At 57.4% G+C, this 17,828-nt stretch overlaps 1 protein-coding gene across 4 annotated transcripts in view; it reads left to right on the top strand.

Annotated features, from left to right (window-relative positions):
• The window catches only part of CIITA (class II major histocompatibility complex transactivator), a 37,813-nt gene extending 20,740 nt beyond the window's left edge, over positions 1–17,073 (top strand). For 2 of the 4 annotated variants that reach the window (XM_043560535.1, XM_043560537.1), the window contains exons 7-20: positions 81–233; positions 657–791; positions 2,015–2,179; positions 2,689–2,757; positions 3,499–5,149; positions 6,000–6,158; positions 7,029–7,100; positions 9,617–9,697; positions 10,292–10,384; positions 11,992–12,078; positions 14,491–14,574; positions 14,755–14,838; positions 15,445–15,551; positions 16,289–17,073. In XM_043560535.1, coding sequence (XP_043416470.1) covers positions 81–233; positions 657–791; positions 2,015–2,179; positions 2,689–2,757; positions 3,499–5,149; positions 6,000–6,158; positions 7,029–7,100; positions 9,617–9,697; positions 10,292–10,384; positions 11,992–12,078; positions 14,491–14,574; positions 14,755–14,838; positions 15,445–15,520 — 2,909 coding nt within the window. In that variant the 3' untranslated portion in view covers positions 15,521–15,551; positions 16,289–17,073. Of the gene's footprint in view, positions 1–80; positions 234–656; positions 792–2,014; positions 2,180–2,688; positions 2,758–3,498; positions 5,150–5,999; positions 6,159–7,028; positions 7,101–7,951; positions 9,439–9,616; positions 9,698–10,291; positions 10,385–11,991; positions 12,079–14,490; positions 14,575–14,754; positions 14,839–15,444; positions 15,552–16,288 lie in introns of those variants that run through there. The other 2 variants (XM_043560536.1, XM_043560539.1) reach the window with 2 other exon arrangements.
• Positions 17,074–17,828: the final 755 nt, after the last annotated feature.

The following is a 17,828-nucleotide window of genomic DNA, read 5'->3' as shown; positions in this document are numbered from 1 at the left end:
AACAGCTGATAGTTGAATGGAGGAAGCCTAGTCCCGGCCCTCAGAAAGTTCTAATTCTGATAGGACTTCCTTCCTCACAGCTGAGCCCCTCGCTGTGCCCATGGTGACTGGCACTTTCCTGGTGGGGTCCGTGAGTGACTCCTCAGCTCTGCCCTGCCTGTCACCCCCTGCTGTGTTCAACAAGGAGCCAGCATCCAGCCAGAGGTGGCTGGAGGAGACCATCCTGATGCCTGGTAGGTTAGGAACTTGGGGGGGGGTAGGCTTCACCCCTGGGGGTGTCTGAAGAGTGGTCAAGGCAGGGGCGGCCGGGGACAGGACCCCCACCCCGTCCATGTCACCCGCTTCCATCCCAGCCAGTCCCATCCTCTGGGTCCCCATCAGCTCAGCCCGGGCCGGAGAATGTGCCTTGGGAGGAGACACATCCCTGGGAGACATAGCAGGGACTGGTCAGCTATGAACTAAGCACCTTCCCTGTGCCCGGCCACTCCGCTAGGTGTTGGGGACACCGCCATGGGCAAGACAGACACAGCTGCCGCTCTGGGGGACATCAGAGCCCTTTAGAAAGGGAGTCAGGTGGCAATCAAATAATCACAAAAACAGGAAGACGGACATAGGTGCTCCAGAGGATCCCACCTCACCGCCTTTGTCTCTCACAGTGCCCCCTTCCAGTTCCTTGCTGAGCTGCCTGAGCCTTTCTGCTGGACACATCCAGATCGTCCCCACTCTGCCCCAGGGGCTCTGGCAAATCTCAGGGGCTGGGACAGGGGTATCTGGTATGGTCATCTATCAAGGTGAGTGTTCGAGGCCTGGTCCCCCCACCCCTCTCCCTGCTGCCTGACTACTCCCTGATCCCGTCCTCCCCAACCTCGGGCAGTAGGCAGCTGTAGCCTAGCACCTTCTCGTGAACCTCCCCAGAACGCCCTCCTCTGACCCCATTTCCCACAAATCAAAGGAGAAGAGCAGAGCTCCCCAAGGTGGTCTGGGTGAATGACCCGTCCAGTGCCTATGGCCTTCCAAGTGTCATTTCCCCCCACTAAGTCTGGGTTTTGCCTTTCTTTCTTTCTTTCTTTCTTTCTTTCTTTCTTTCTTTCATTTATATTTATTTTGAGAGAGAGAGAGCGTGATATTTTCTTTCATTAATGTTTATTTATTTTGAGAGAGAGCGTGAGCAGGGGAGGGGCAGAGACAGAGAGAGAGAGAATCCCAAGCAGGCTCCACCCTGTCAGCGCAGAGCCCAATGTGGGGCTCGAACTCATGAAACCATGAGAATCGTGACCCGAGCCGAAACCAACCGTCGGATGCTTAACCGACCGAACCACCTGGGCACCCCGCTTTTTTTTTTCTTTTTATTAAACTTTATTCCATTTTACAATCACAACCTCAGTACGTGCTCGTTCACAAGCCAAACGATAAGAGATGCTTACCAGAGTTGCTGGGGCTGTCCCTCGCTGTCTTTTGCAGTGTGGTGAACAGCGGTGTGCCTCCTTGCACAGCTTTGTCGGAACTGCCTCATTTCTGATCCGCAGGACGGTCCCTGCTCACCCACCACGCTGAGTTGTCCTGGGGAAGGCTCGTGTGGGCTCTCGGGGACATGAGAGTGGGTGGAGCCGGAGGGGGGGTGGGGAACTTGCACCCAATTCAAGAGCATCCTTTAGAGGTTATATGCCAGTTGTTGTGTGATGTGCTGGGACCCCAGGAGGTAGGGAACATCCCTGACATCCAGGAACGTGAACCCTGACCACAGTGCAGGAGGAGTGTTAGAAGGACCCTTGCCCTAAGCTCCCTATGAGCTGACTGTGTCCGTTTCACAGATGGGGAAATCAAGTCTCGCTGAGCTAGATGTAACCCCGGAGGCCCTTTCTCAGTCCTGTCCTGAAATTGTCTTCTTTTGGAAGTTCCCCTGTCTCCTCCCCAGACTTTCTAAGCCACACAGCCTGATGGGGATGGGGATGACCCGAGTGGGTTCCTGGGTGGGTACCTGGCTCTTCTGACCCTTCCCTTGGTCCCGATGTAGGTGAGGTGCCCCAGGCCAGCCAGGTGCTTCCTTCCAGCAGCCCCGCCATACACAGCCTCCCCAAATCCCCAGAACGGCCCGGCTCCACCAGCCCCTTTGCCCCGTCTGCCGCTGACCTCCCCGGAATGCCGGAACCAGCTCTGACCTCCCGTGCAGATGTGACAGGTAAGGACGCTTGGGGCCCGGGAGAGTCACAGGAAGCAGGACTGAGGCGCTGGGGGAAGGATTCGCCCCGGTCAGGTCCGTGAGCTGAGCTTACCCACAGAGACAAGCAGGCTGCATTTATGGATCAAACGTGGCAGGGAGCGTCTCCAGGGAATGGGGGGCATGGGAGGGTGTGCGAGGAGTGTCGCAGCCTTTAGCTAATTGCCCCCCCGCAGAAAAGCAGCCCCAGCGTGGCCAGATCTTCTGAATTGTCAGCAGAGTCTGCAAACCTCGATTTTTCCATAGCTATTGTGAGTTTTACAACTTTGGTGAAATTTTTAACAGTGCAGCTGGCCCAGAAAGGTGTCTTTGGGTAGGATACAACCTTAGGTCACCACCTTATGACCTTTGTCTGGGGGACACTCCTCCCCTGTCCGTTCTGCCTTTGGGACGCTCAGGGGACGGCATGCCCCCCTGGAAGATGGGGCAGTCCCAGGGCACGCCCCTTACCCTAACTTTTTCATCTTCAGAGGAGCAGATGTCCCCTACCCGATCCCCGGCAGCTCACGAGGTCTCCGGCCAGCTCCCAAAATGGCCTGGTGAGTGCTGGCTGACTCTCTGTGCCCCGGGGCGGGGGACCCCACTTCCCTCATTCACTCAGCCTGTCTTTGTTGGCTTGCTCATCTGATTCTGCCCCACCCCTCTTGTTTTCCAGGCTTAGGGCATGAATGAGGGGAGAGTGGTAATTGGGTCAGTGGGCAAAGGAAGGAGCCGACACTGGGGAGGGGACTGATGGAAGGTGGGATGGGGGAATGGCCCAGTCCCTATGTCTTATGCCGTCCCGCGTACCCTCCCAAGCACGGTAGACAGATCGAATCACGCACGCCGTGAACAATCCTAAGGTTGTCCCCGCTTTGCACGTGAGGAGCGACCGGGGCCATCCCCCGAGACGTAGCGGGGTCCGTAACAAGCTCAAGGTCGCGCGAATTAGCGGTAGAGCTGGGGTTTGAACCAGATACGCAGATTCCACTGTCTTAACCCTTAACCCCGCCCCCCTGCCCTGTGGCCTTCCTGTCGCGAGCGAGCAAGAGCAGAAGGGGGTTAGTGAGTAAATGCACAGGTGGATGGATAAACGAGGAAGAAGACGAGCGAATGAATGATGGGTGCGGAAGTGAACGGACGGACAGATGTCTGGGTAACTGAATGAAGCAGTAACAAAGCAGGCAGTGGGTGAAGAAGCTGGTGACGGTCGGGCAGGCCCCTGGGCTGTCCTCGTGGTGGCCGCCCCTGCCACTGGCACCCTCGCCGCCCAACACACACGCACCCTTGGGTCTTCACAGAGCGGGTGGAGAAGTTCTGCAGCGCCCTTCGGGACATGTACCAGGCTGAGCCCGCAGGCCCGGAAGGCATCCTGGTGGAGGTGGAGCTGGTGAGGGCGCGGCTGGAAAGGAGCAGCAGCAAAAGCCAGGAGAGGGAGCTGGCCACCCCGGACTGGGCAGAGCGGCAGCCGGCCCACGGGGGCCTGGCCGAGGTGCTGCTGGCAGGGGGTGACCGCCGGCGGCCGCGGGAGACGCAGGTGATCGCTGTGCTGGGTAAAGCGGGGCAGGGGAAGAGTCGCTGGGCCCGGGAAGCGAGCCGGGCCTGGGCCCGCGGCCAGCTGCCCCAGTACGACTTCGTCTTCTACCTCCCCTGCCACTGTTTGGACCGTGGGGGGGACACCTACCGCCTGCAGGATCTGCTGTTCTCCCTGGGCCCCCGGCCGCTGCCGGTGGACGATGAGGTCTTCAGCCACGTCTGGAGGAGGCCCGACCGGGTTCTGCTCATCCTGGATGCCTCCGAGGGCCTCGAAGGCCAAGACGGCCTCCTGCACAGCGCGTGTGGACCCGTGTGCACAGAGCCCCACTCCGTCCGGGGACTGCTGGCGGGCCTCTTCCAGCGTAAGCTGCTGCGGGGCTGCACCCTGCTGCTCACGGCCCGGCCCCGGGGCCGCCTGGCCCAGAGCCTGAGCAAGGCCGACGCTCTGTTCGAGGTGGCCGGCTTCTCAGCCGAGCAGGCCAAGACCTACCTGACACGCTACTTGGAGCGCGCAGGGGCGACCGAGCGCCAAGAGAGAGCCCTGGAACTCCTCCAGGGTCAGCCTTTCCTCCTCAGCCACTGCCACAGCCCCACTTTGTGCCGGGCCGTGTGCCAGCTGTCCGAGGCCCTCCTGGAGCTGGGGGGCGAGACGGAGCTGCCCTCCACGCTCACGGGACTCTACGTGGGCCTGCTCGGCCCTGCCGCCCGCGACAGCCCCCCGGGGGCCCTGGCGGGACTGGCCAGGCTGGCCTGGGAGCTGGGCCGCAGACGCCGGGGCACCTTGCTGGAGAGCCAGTTCCCGTCGGCGGAGGCGAGGGCCTGGGCCGTGGCCAAGGGCTTGGTGCAGCCCGCCCCAGGGGCCGCGGCGGTGGGGCTGGCCTTCTCCAGCTTCCTTCTGCAGTGCTTCCTGGGGGCCGTGTGGCTGGCCCTGAGCAGCGACATCAAGGACAAGGAGCTGCCGCAGTATTTGGCGTTGACCCCGAGGAAGAAGAGGCCCTACGACAACTGGCTGGAGGGCGTGCCGCGGTTCCTGGCGGGGCTGGTTTTCCAGCCGCACGCCGACTGCCTCGGGGCCCTGGCGGGGCCTGCCGCGGCCACCCTGAAGGACAGGAAGCAGAAAGTGCTCACCAGGTACCTGAAGCGGCTGCAGCCGGGGACGCTGCGGGCCAGACAGCTGCTGGAGCTGCTGCACTGCACCCGTGAGACTTTGGACGCTGGGCTCTGGCAGCACGTGGTGCAGGGGCTCCCCGCCCGCCTCTCCTTCGTGGGCACCCGGCTCACGCCTCCCCACACCTATGTCCTGGGCAGCGCCTTGGAGGCGGCGGGCCGAGACTTCTCCCTGGACCTCTGCAGCACTGGCATTGACCCCCCTGGACTGGGGAGCCTCGTGGGACTCAGCTGCGTCACCCATTTCAGGTGGGGGCAGGGGCCGAGGGAGGGGGCTTCCGCTTATGGTCTTGGGGCTGTGCCCAGTGCTGGCTCTGCGGGGCGTCACTTCCTATGCACCGTAGCCGGGCAGGGGCAGGGGCAGGGGCAGGGGCAGGGGCAGGGGCAGGGGTGATTCCTTCCATTTTTTTAAGATGATGAAGTCAAGGCTCAGAGAGGGATAGCAGCTCTCCCCAGGTCACACAGCGAGGGAAGAGCAGCCTCTTCCACCACTATTTGGAGGCCTGTCACGTGCCAGGCACGGGGCCACATTTAGAATCCAAGACTGATCTGGGCTGAAATTCATTTTCTTCTCGCTGTCCCCTAATCAAGCCACAATTTTGTCATGGGGAGATCGAGGCCACAGCCACCCCTTGGCCTTCCCCCACCTCCATTCTCTCCTTTTCCATTCTGCTTTCTATTCAAGAACTGACATCTGACCATACTCTACGTAGCCCTTTGATCCCTTAACTTGGCTCATTTAAATCCTTCAGGGATGTGTTTGATCACTTCAGCCTAATCTACAGAGAATCTCTCTCACCAGCCGCCTAAACATACATTACCCAAGCCGTAAGGTCCTAAACCACTGTAGTGGTTCCACCAAGATTTTAGCACGGGGCTTCCTGGTAGCCAAAGCAAAAAGGGAAACAAAACCACTGGGAGAGTTGAGAAAAGGGAGGAATCAATAAGAGCTGGAGTGGTCTTGGGGGGCTTCCTGCAGTAGAGATGCAATTGAGGAACAGAAAGTATCTGAATGGGTAGGAGGTCCCTTCATGGAGCTGCCCCTCCGTTATGGTCTAGCCCGGTCCTTGTGCCTGGGTCTGAGGCCTTTCCTCCACAGGGCTGCGCTGAGTGACATGGTGGGGCTGTGGGAGTCTCTACAGCAGCGTGGGGAGGCCAAGCTGCTCCGGGCGGTGGAGGAGAAGTTCACCATCGAGCCTTTCAAGGCCAAGTCCGTGAAGGATGTGGAAGATCTGGGCAACCTCGTGCAGATCCAGAGGTGAGGAGGAAGAGGCATGAGAAGCGGCTCAGAACATGCAGGTTGAGGACAGACAGGACCCAATATTAACTTGGCCGTTAGTGTTCCTCCTCTCCTTTGGGACATCCCGTGCCCTCCTCCAGGCAGTGGCCACCCCTCCCCGCTGGGCGGAGCCTCCAGGACCGATCACGCTGTGTGCCATCCAAAACTTGCCACCACGAACCCCATTTGTTCTCAGCCAAAGCCAGTGAGAGATTCCCTGCTTAGAGTTAAGGAAATGCCTTCTCCTTCTGGTAACAGAAGTGATATCGATGGCCACCTTTCAAGGCAGCCGGGACCCAGATCCTTCCCATTTTATGGATGACAGAGCTCTAAGGTCCAGGGGGCAGAGGAAACTTGAGGACAGAACAACGTTTTCTCATTCTGCCCTCATCCATTGTTTGAGCACCTACTACGTGCTGTCTGGGCTGGGTATTGTTAAGTGCTTACCCGGAGGCTCTTTTCCATGAAGCCTGCAGTAATCCTTCCTAATGTCCTGGTCTGAGGTTTTTTTTTTTTTTTAATGTTTATTTTTTTGAGAGAGAGAGAGAAAAGCAGAGAGAGAGGGAGACAGGATCTGAAGCAGGCTCTGTGCTGACAGCAGAGAGCCCGATGCCGGGCTGGAACTTATGAACCGTGAGGTCATGATCTGAGCGGAAGTCAGCCACTTAACCGCCTCAGCCACCCAGGCGTCCCCTCTGAGGTGTCTGTAACAGGACCACAACAGTCGCGAGGAAGGCAGACCTTCTGGGGAATCTGGGGACACGGGGGCAGGCATCTTGCGATACTTAGGGGCTCAGTGACAGGCGAGGAGCCTGCTCCCCGTTAACATTGCCCGCCCGTTCTCTCCAGGACAAGAAGTTCTTCAGAAGATACGGCTGGAGAACTCCCTGCGGTCCGGGATCTAAAGAAGCTAGAGTTCGCGTAAGCAAAGGAGTGAATCGTCTCGGGTCCCCACGAGGCGTCTCATCTAGCATTAGCTGGGCCTGTGCCACCCGGATGGAGATGGGTCCCCCAGATCATTCTTAGCCTCTGGCCTCGCCCCTCTGGACACTAGATCCAGCATCTGGGGCCTGGCCGGTCAAGGCTGGGGCTGCAGTTTCTCGGGTGTGAAGCTACATGGCCCGTTTACCGCTGAACGTCCTCCTTCCCGTTCATTCACTGGGCAGATATACTCAACTGACCCAGGCTCCTGTCCTCGGTGAGGCTGCAGTCTAGTGTAAATAGACAATTATGACCTCCTGCGGTCAGTGGCAGTGACTCAGGGGCTGGGAGTACAGATTTGAGGGGCAGGTCACAGGGGACTTTGCAGAGAAGGTGACTGAAGGGTTGAAGCTTGAGGACGGAGGAGGAATGAGCCAGGCGGGGAGGCCATGCAGAATGCAGGCATGGTTACTCTCTCCCCATTGTACAGATGAAGACACTGAGGCCTGGAGGGTGTCAACTCTCCGGAGTTACAGAAGTCAGGTCAGTCGGGCTCTTGCCCCAACAGAGAAAGAAGCTAAATTCGTGGGCGATCCTGGTTAGGGATCTAAAAGTCACCTCTAATGATTAGGAAGAAATTATTAAACGCCCACAGTGTCCTCAAACCATTTCGTAGGTGATCCGGGAGCTAGTCACTATCTTCCCCCGTTTTGCAGATGAGGAAACTGAGGCCTAGCGAGGTTAAGCGACTTGCCTAAGGCCCCCCACTGGTGCCCCGCAAGCAGCCTGCCCCTCGTGGTCTCTGCTCCCCCGCGCCCCAGAAAAAGCCAAGCATTTCTTGTTTTGAACAGAGACAAGGTGCCACGTTTGTGCAGAGACAACAGTGTTGCTGAAAAGAGGAAATATATGAAAACAATCACCAAAGGCCCCTTCTGGCTTTGAAGTATTTTCAGCATAAAAAGCCCCTAGTTTGAGGCCGAAACTGTGTTCTGGGGAACAAGAGTTGTGAAGTGGAACGGCCCAGAACCAGGAGACTAGCCACCTGGAGGCCAGAAGCCACGAGAAAGTTCTGAGGAAGGAAGGAAGGAAGGAAAGACCTATTTCGGGTGTGTGACGGGCAGCCACGGTGCCACATAGCACGCAGGCCCCATCTGCCTGGAGATGAGGCCGTGGGCTCTGCTGGGGGAGAGGGTTCTTCCCGGATTTGGCCCCCATCTGCTTCCCCACCCGTCAGTTTCCCGGGCCGCCTTCCCTGCTCACTCCATTCCGGCCCTATGAGTCTCCTGGGTGGCTTCCAACCCCACTAGGCACCAACCGGCCTCTGGGCCTTTGCACGGCCTGTGTCTTCTGCGCACAATGCTCTTCCCCAGGTATCTGCACGCCCCACGCCCAGACTTTCTCACTTCCTTCTGGTTTCCACTGAGCGAGGCCATTTCACTCCCATGTGTCAAAGTACGATTTCACCCTCCTCACTGCCATACTTTTCTCTGTATTACTTATTGTCTCCCGCACCAGACAATTTACTGATTTCTTCATCCGTCTTGCCCCCCGGACCCCACCCCAGACTGTCATCTCCATGAGGGCCAGGATTTCTGTCTGTTACATGTCTGTAGACACGGAATCGACATTCGATGCGTGAATTCTGTGATCCTTCCGACAAGCTCTTGAGATGGGGGCTGAATCTGAGGACACAGAGACGGAGGTGAAGGGAGTTGCCCACAAGGCCCCACGGGAGCCAAGTGGTATCGCCCGTAGTTCAAATCAGAATTTGGACTCCTCCCGCCTCGTGACCTTTTAGTGAGGCTGGCGGTTCCCAGACTGAGATTTCAGTTACCATCTTTTCATCATTATCAAAGGTGTTCGTTCAAACAAGCAAAAGTTTTTCTGTAGGAAGGGGCATTTTATGACATTTCAGAATCAAAGACCGGTCTTCACATTGGGGACGCTTAACCTTGTATTTTAAGAGCCGGACAAAACAGCCCTCTGGCGTCTTTATTTTTCTCATTCCCTGGAGGTCTGGCGTGGATGTCGATCCAGGCTGTGAGACCTTGTGTGGATTAGGTAACCTCTCTGTGCCTCGGTTTCCCCATCTGTAAAACGGGGTTAAGAAGCGCCCTCAGCTCAGAGTCCTTGTGCGGGTGAGATGAAATCTAATCTGAGCGAAGGATCCAGCATGTGCCTGGCACGTAATAAGTGCTCCATAAACAGTTTTGTTAGTAAAATGTAATGGCAAATAAGTAAGCCGTGTTTTTTCAAGACTGGTGGGTTGTCAGGCCAGAATGTGGGAACCACGTCCGCAGGCCAGGAGCCCAGCTGGCCTCTTGGGGCCTGGGGGCGCTTTGGAACAGAAGGGATTGGGTGGCATCTGGTGGGGGTCAGGGGAGGGAAGGCCCTAGGGAGGCAGGAAGGGGAAGAGACCTCTGTGCCTGCCTTCTGTGCCGTTTCCAGCCTACCCTGGGGCCAAATTAAGGTGCTATGGCTGTTCCAGGCTCTTACGTCTGCTCTTTGCCTCCTAGGCTGGGCCCCGTCTCAGGCCCCCAGGCTTTTCCCAAGCTGGTGAGGATCCTCGAGGCCTTTTCCTCCCTTCAGCATCTGGAGTGAGTATGGACTCGGGTACCTTCCCTGCGACCTCTGGTTTCAATAACCCCAAACCCTGGCCCTGAGGAAGGTGTGCAAAGAAAGTCTTTCTGTATCTGGCCCTTCCTCCCTCTCTCCTGCTGCCTCCTCAGTACGGCTGGTAGGAATGGCCTGAGGCCCCCACCGCAGGGAAGCTATGGATGAGAATCCCCAGTAGCAAAACAGTGGAATCCTTTGGTGACCTTTGAGACTCTTCCGTCCTGGATCTCACGTGCTGTTCCCACCTTCCCCATGGGGAGGCGGGGTCGGGGAGCACCATCCCCTTGCACGATGGTGATCCCAAGAGGTTAAGGCAGCTGTCAAAGCTCAGGAGGCCTCCGGGGGTGAAGGAGGGCGGGGGGGGGGGCGGGGGGGGAGGAATGATTCAGTTCCCTGGAGAGTCAGAACCTTGTCCCCTTGTTGGCCAGCTGGCGCCCCTGGGGGACGAAGACCGGCTCTCAAAAGTTTGCCTGTGGCGTGTCCAAGGTGGGGGGTGGTGGGCACGGGAGGGGGCTGCTGGTCAGCTGGCCTCCAGGCTCCCGGCTGACGGCTCCTCCCTCTGATGCCACCTGCAGCCTGGACTCTCTGAGCGAGAACAAGATTGGCGACGAGGGTGTCGAGCAGCTGTCGGCCACCTTCCCGCGGCTCAAGGCCCTGGAGACCCTCAAGTGAGTGCCGGGGCTGCCCCTCCCGCGGCATTTGGCTCTCGTTTTCTTTCGTGTCCACCCAGCCATGCGGTCATTCACTTGCTCCCTGATGCAGTCACGCGTGCGCTCGAGCATCGTGCTAATTTAATCAGCAAATGCACGGGGCGCCTGGGTGGCTCAGTCGGTTAAGCGTCCGACTTCAGCTCATGTTCTTACAGTTCGTGAGTTTGAGCCCCGCGTCAGGCTCTGTGCTGACAGCTCAGAGCCTGGAGCCTGCTTCAGATTCTGTGTGTGTGTGTGTGTGTGTGTGTGTGTGTGTGTCTGCTCCTCCCCCACTTATGCTCTCTCTCTCTCTCTCTCAAAAATAAATAAACATTAAAAAAAAAGATTTTAATCAGCAAATGCTCCAGGAGCGCCTACTCTGTGCCTGTGCAGGCACCACTGGAGGGCCTGGAGACCCAGCTTCCCAGCTTTAAACAAAACAATGCCCCTGACCTCAGGGATCTCCTAGTAAACAAGTGAGCACACAAATAAATCTATAATTATGAAGTGCACGGTGATGAACACAATTAACACGTAGGGAGAGAAAATGACAGGGAGGAGGGGGCTGGTGAAGGAGGAAAAACAGACTAGGATTTGTCACCAAAACACTACCAAAATAGCAGACGTTTATTTTTTTTAATGTTTATTAGAGAGACAGAGAGAGAGGGTGTGGGGGAGGAGCAGAGAGAGGTGAGGGCACAGAGGATCCGAAGCAGGCTCCACACGAACAGCAGAGAGCCTGACGTGGGGCTCGGACTCCCCAACCATGAGATCATGACCTGAGCTGAAGCCGGATGCTTAACAGACTGCGCCATCCAGGCACCCCATAAATATTTATGAAAAAAACAAACAAACTGTCCTGGGTTTCGGGAAGTGGATGGATACAGTGTAGGAGAATCTACATGGTCGTTTATTGAAACTGTCATCAAAGTCTATGCACGCTCCGCCTCATAATCAGGACCCAGGACAGCCGCAGGATTCACTATGGGATTTCCTTGAATGCAGGGACACTGAGGCGTCCCGTCTAATTTATAGCATTCTAGGTAACACTGTGGGGAAGCTGGCTCTCCCTCTCTCCCTGCCCGCCCCCTACCTCCTTCCTTCCCTCCCCGTCCTACCTTTCATTCCTGTCATCTTTTCCCCACTTACGTACCGAGCACCTGTCATGTACTTTGCACCGATGTGGGCACAAGGATACAGTCAGGAACAAAACAGATCTGGCAGTAAACAATACGAATACTTATTCACTTACAGTGTGGAGCTGTGGGCCAAAGGGTGAAGGGGGATGGTATCCAATCCTAGAACAGGTGTGTGTGTGGGGGCGGGGGGGAGTGTGATCTCTTTCTCGTTGGTTCTCACCCTCGCCTCCCACTCAGCCACAGGACAGAACAGTATCTCTTTATTAAGAGCATGCATTACCCACAGCGCCGTTCACAGCCTGTTCCCCACGACCGTCCTCGAGGCAGAATGGCACGTGTTTGCTGCTCCGGGCCACCCTGTGAGGAGGAAGCGAGAGTTCCCCGGCTCTACCCCGGGGTGGGTGGGCACAAGTTTGGTGCTAAGCCCTTGCTGTCCCGTCCCCGCAGCTTGTCCCAGAACAACATCACCGACGTGGGCGCCTGCAAGCTCGCCGAGGCCCTGCCCTCGCTGGCTGCGTCCCTCCTCAGGCTCAGGTGAGTGGGCACCCCCTCTCCCCCATCGACCAGGCGCTGAGCTGGTGGGCTGGGGGAGGGCTGAGAGCCCCGCTCTGTGCAGGTGCAAAGCCCAGCACCGGGGCCAGAGGCGGTTCCTGCAGACTGTTGCGTGGCTTGCCATTGTGGTAGGTGGTGGGGGGGGTTGACCGAAAATCCAGTATGAGCACAGGCCCCTGCAGCTGGGCCATGCCACGACCCCCCCCCCCCCCCCCCCCCACCAACGAGAGGATAGCAGGTCCTGGGAAAAGAGCACCTGGCAAACTAGACAAGTTGCTTACTCATGCGAGACTGTTGGCTCCTTTGGAAAACGGGTACTATCCCAGTGGCCTATGGAAAGGGCTTGGTTCAGTGCCTGGCTGTGGTGCACCATAAATACTGGTCCTCTTTCCCCAGGGGAGGGCAGGACTGAGCCTTTGCCCAGGGTGCCGGTTTCTAGAAGGCAGCCTTGGCTGGCTCTAGTTGCTCACACAGTGCCTGCACCGCCACCTTCTGGTGGGCCTTGGCATAGCACCTCTTGCTCTATGATTACTTCCTGCCTGGCTCCCTGATGGTCCCAGGACAGATTGGGGGGTGGGGGAGCTTGGACCAGAGCCCCAGTCATTCAGCTCCGTCTCTCTCCTCTCTCCCCAGGCTGGGAGGAGTTTCCTGCTCCTTCCTCAGCCCTCACCACCCGCCTAAGACAGCCAGAGTCATGTTTCCAAGGGAGATGGTATCTGGTTCATCTAGTTATTGACACATCCATTTTTTATCCTTCCAGCCAGGGTTGCCATGTGCAGCTGTGTGGGTCGTATATTGTGCAACTTGCAGTCTATGGGATTGGCACTTCCTAGAGTTGTGCAGGGCATGTAACTGCCTCTAATATCAACCATGGGTCAGAACTTGTGCTAGGAACTGGAGATACGGCTATGAACAAAACAGATACGGTTCTTGCCTTCAGGCCTAATAAATTCATGCATTATATAATTCATGCATAATAAATCCATGCATTATTCATGCATAATAAATAAGTAAGCATAGGCACAAATATTTTAAACTAGCGACTCATGCTGGGAAGGAAACAAACAAGGGCCCAAGCGGGTACAATGGGAGTAGTGAATTCACCCAGGAGGTCAGGAGCCCCTTCCCTTTCTGTGGGAGTCGCTCAGGGACAAGCATTCCGGGAGGAGGTAACAGAAGATGCAAAGGCCTTGAGGTGGGAAAGAGTTCGAGTCTTTGCCAGAAGGGCCACTGTGGCTGGCTCCCAGGAATGAGGGACACAGGGTGGGACATGAGGTGGGAGAGGTAGGGGAGGTCAGATTGAGCAGGGAGGCCCTTGTAGGTCAGGAGGGGGCTTTTGGTGGGGCATATCGGGGCAATCTCTGATCTGCCACTTTAAAAGACCTCATCCTTTATGCAATCTAAGATGCCATCCACTGTAAGACCCCATTAAGAGGACAACACGCTGCTAATTAAACATTCATTATCAGACACATCCTGATCTCAACGATCTTCAAATATGAACCTGCATATCTTGGCATCAGTGAAATATGGGAAGAATCCTCTGTCCTTGGGCAGACGGGGAACCTCCTGGGTCCTACGACCCACCCCAGGAAGAAACTGCAAAGCCTTGACCTGTTTCCTCCCCTCGGTACCGGCCAACCTGTGACATCAGGGGGACGCTGGAGCTTAGCCTGAATCCACTCTGCTGCAGTATAGACCTGCTGCTTTTTACATGCAGCTCGGCGGTATGGCCCTGAGGCTGAGTCATGGCCAAGTCGTGGCCTTGAAATGAGGACCAAGGCAGACCTGGCTTGTTAAAAAGACGGTTGTTGATGAGGGTACAGCTTATCGCACCAGTGACACCCATCATGTTATTTACCAGCTGGGGATACGCCGCAGAAACCCGAGCTGGCCCTGAGTGTTTCTCTCCCCTACTATCTCCACAGCTGGTCACACCATCCACGGTCACTCATATAATCCTGAGCCCACGCCCCCTCCCCAGCCCCAGACGTAGTAATAACCACAGCTAGTATTAAGTTCATTCCACATGCCCGTCCTATTCTGGGTATTGTGCCATCGATAACTCATTTATTCCTCCCCACAATTACTCATGCCCATTTTATGGAGGAGCAAGTTGAGTCATAGAGGAGTTAAGTCATTTGCCAAAGGTCACACAGGCAGCAAACCCCGAGGCTGGGATTTGAACCTGTGAAGTCTCAGCCAGGAAGCTACTTCGGCCAAAGTCCCGTTGCTTCCCTGGGCTCACTGTGTGACCCCAGAGGAGCAGCCTCCGCTCTCGGGGCCTCAGTTTGCCCCTCCGTAAAATGGGGCCGGAATCCAGCTGGGTGTGGATCCCCCTGGGTCCTGACCTCCCGGCACCCCCGGCCCCTGCCCCGACCTCTGTTTTGGCAGCTTATATAATAACTGCATCTGTGACATGGGAGCCGAGAGCCTGGCACACGTGCTTCCAGACATGGGGTCCCTCCGGGTGCTCGAGTGAGTATGCCCAGGGGCAGTGGGTGGCCGGGGTCTGGGGCTTGCGGGGGCAGGGCTGCGGGCTCTCCTGCTGGCACCCTGGGAAGGGCGGGGCTGAGGTCTGGTTGCTGAGAGCGTGGTGGCCTGGGGCTGGATAGCCCCGAGTGGGGGCCAGACCCTAGGATGGGTGTCTCTCCCCAGTGTCCAGTATAACAAGTTCACAGCCGCCGGGGCCCAGCAGCTGGCCGCCAGCCTGAGAAAGTGCCCTCACGTGGAGACGCTGGCGTAAGTATCAGCCCGCGGCGGGCAGAGGGCCGCCAGCCCTCCTGTGAGCCCTGAGCTCAAATCCCACTGTGGCCCTCGCCAGTGTGGCGCCTGGCCTCAGTTTCTTTGTCTGTAAAATGGGAGCGAGAACAATGCTTACCCCCAAGCAGTTCTTTGAGGTTTAAAATAATCTAGGTGTATAAAGCACTCGGAACAGCGGCTGGTACCTGAAAATGGCCAACGCATTAGGGTGAACGCTATGAAGGCACTTGTTTTCTATTATTTTGGACCCGGAAAATGTGGCAGTTTGGTTCCAACTTATGTATTGTTTTGTCCCAACGATGTCTGATGTCCAGTGTCGGTACTTTATGCTGTTCCAAGGCGCTTCCAGTACAGAATCACTCCTATCTTCCAAGGTAGATCTTAAGAGACCCACTTTACAGACGAGGAGAACGAGGCACAGAGAGGCTCACTAACCTTTTTGAGGTCGCACAGCCAAGTCATTGGCAGAACCAGGTCTAAAGAAAGGGGCCTCAGGGTGGTAGGAGGGAATTGAAGGCTTGCACTGGGGACTCCGGGCCCCCGTCTCTGCTCTAACCCGGCCCCTGCATGCCATGGCCATCGCAGGATGTGGACGCCCACCATCCCGTTTGGCGTCCACGAGCACCTACAGCAGCTGGATTCGCGGATCAGCCTGAAGTGATCTCCGCGATGCCCGGGACGAGGTGACTGAGGTGGGCTTGGACGGGGAGAGCCGCGGGGTCGGCTGCTGGGGTCAGTGTGATGTGAAGTCCGAGTCCGTAAAAAGCGGGCGGGGGCGGCGCGTGGGAGCTGGACCGTGTGGCATCTGGGGCGTCCCCCTGCAATCGGTGGAGGTGACTTTAAAGGCTTTGGGGACTCGGGCTCTGGGCGTCCTCCCTGTGGCCAGGCGTGGGAGGTGGGGGCAGGGCGTGGGGGTGGCTGTCCACGGCCCACAGCCCTTAGCTTTGAGAAGAGTTTCTAGAGGTCCCCAAGCCACCCTGCTGTTTGAGCCTGCTGGCTGTTCTGCGGTGTCCTCATAGGCATTTGCTCTACAGGTTTCTGTGCAATGATGGTCCCCTCACTTCCGCGCTCCCCCAACCTGTGATGTCTCCCTCCTCCATCATCTCCACCTCATCCCGTCTTTTGTATTAAACTTTTTTTTTTTTTTTTTTGAGCGAGAGAGAGATAGGCCGTGAGCCGGGGAGGGACAGAGAGAGAGAGAGGGAGACACAGAATCTGAACCAGGCTCCAGGCTCCAAGCTGTCAGCACAGAGCCTGACACGGGGTTTGAACTCACAAACTGTGAGATCATGACCTGAGCCGAAGTCGGACGCTTAACCGACTGAGCCACCCAGGCGCCCCCCCCCCCCCATCCTGACAGCACTCCATCCTGGGTCAAGCTGCCCCATCTAAAGCTTTCTGACCTACCCCTTCTCCTGGCCTCTCACAGCATGTTCTCTGAGGACGCCGACCACGCTGGACCTTGAACTGGTTGTTTGTGGACGCGGTGCTTCTTGGGCCATCGCCTGTGAGCCTCAGCATCCTGGCGCCCGGCCCTACCGGCTCAGGGCCGGCCCCCACCCAGCTCTGGGAAGGCCTTTGGCCTGCTCTGCGGACGGACCCAGGCCCGGCTGCAGGCTCCTGCGGGGCCCAGGTCGATGCCGGCCCCAACGGACGGGTGCACGACCGGTGGTGACGTAGGCCACCAGGGGCCCTGAGGCATCCCACAGGACGCTCCTGGCAGCCGTGGCCGGGCCGGAGTGAGGGATTGAGGCGGCCACATCTCTGCCTCCCCAGGTCCCTGTCCGCCTGGGGAGAAGTCACTTCTCTGCACTGCTCTCCTAACAAGGATGCCGGGTGCTCTCAGGACACGGGCGGCTGGCCCCACCTGCCGATTTCCCTGTGACAGGCAGGGAGTCTGTGGCAGCTGCTGTCCGTCTCCAGGACTCACTGTTTTGCACTAACTTTGTCGAGGTTGAAGCTCCGCCCGGCCAGACACACTGGACTTGAGCCGGAAAGAGCTGACCGTGCCCTAACGGTGGGGGGAGGGGAGTGGGCCGGAACCACACCTGCCTCTCGGCCTTCACTTCTTGGGTCATTTTTTCACTACAGTATAAAGGGCCCGCATGTCCATGGCTGGAGTTTCTACCACGATCGCCGTTGTGGGGGGTGCCCGCTGTTCGGTTATCTAAATGCATCGCAAACTACCCCAAAATGCAGTGGGTTAAAACAACACACACGTTTACTCTGCTCACATGCCTGTTATGTGCGCTGTGCTGGGGGGTGGGGGGGTTGGTGCACAACTCGTCTCCGCCCCACTCAGTGTCAGCTGGGGCAGCTTGAAGGCTGGGGCTGGCATCATTTGAAGGCCCGGTCACTCCGTGCTGACTGGGGGTCGGGGGGCTAGGGTCTTGGTTCCTCTAAGGAACTGCCAGGGGAGGACCTTTCCACGTGGGCTGCTTTGGACTTCTTCCTAGCACCGTGGCTGTGCTGAAGGGCGATCACCCAAAACCGAAGAGAGAGACAGGGACAGGGACAGGAACCATGGACCACAGGGAGAAGCATCCTTTTTATAACCCAGACTTGGGAGTCACAAAGCATCACCGCCTCCTTATTCTTTGCTCGGTAGGACAGGGGCCAGGGTTCTACAGCCCCCCACTCCTCACAGCACCCCCAGCAGAGACCACGTTGGCCCCAAGTCCTGTCTATTTGGAAAGGATCTTTCTATGGCATCCTGAGCTTTGGTGGACAGTTTGTTATTTGGGGATCAGTAAGTTGAAGCACCATAAGCCTTGCAGAGGGGATGTTTTCCTCTGCTCTATGCTGGGAGCCGTTCCTCAGTCAAGCTGCAATCCTGCCCTGGCCGAGGTGAGCCTGGAAGGGACCAGAAGCTTTGCCATCTGCACAGAGCGCTGCCAGCTCGGCTCTTGTTGTTGCTTTTTTGCTGGAGCATGACCCACTTGGTCAGATGTCCTGATTCAGGAGAAGTC

This window comes from Prionailurus bengalensis, chromosome E3 (genome assembly GCF_016509475.1).
Source record: "Prionailurus bengalensis isolate Pbe53 chromosome E3, Fcat_Pben_1.1_paternal_pri, whole genome shotgun sequence".
NCBI classification, from domain to species: domain Eukaryota; kingdom Metazoa; phylum Chordata; class Mammalia; order Carnivora; family Felidae; genus Prionailurus; species Prionailurus bengalensis.
Note: the sequence above shows the minus strand (reverse complement) of the source record. Positions and strands in the feature narration are given on the sequence as shown.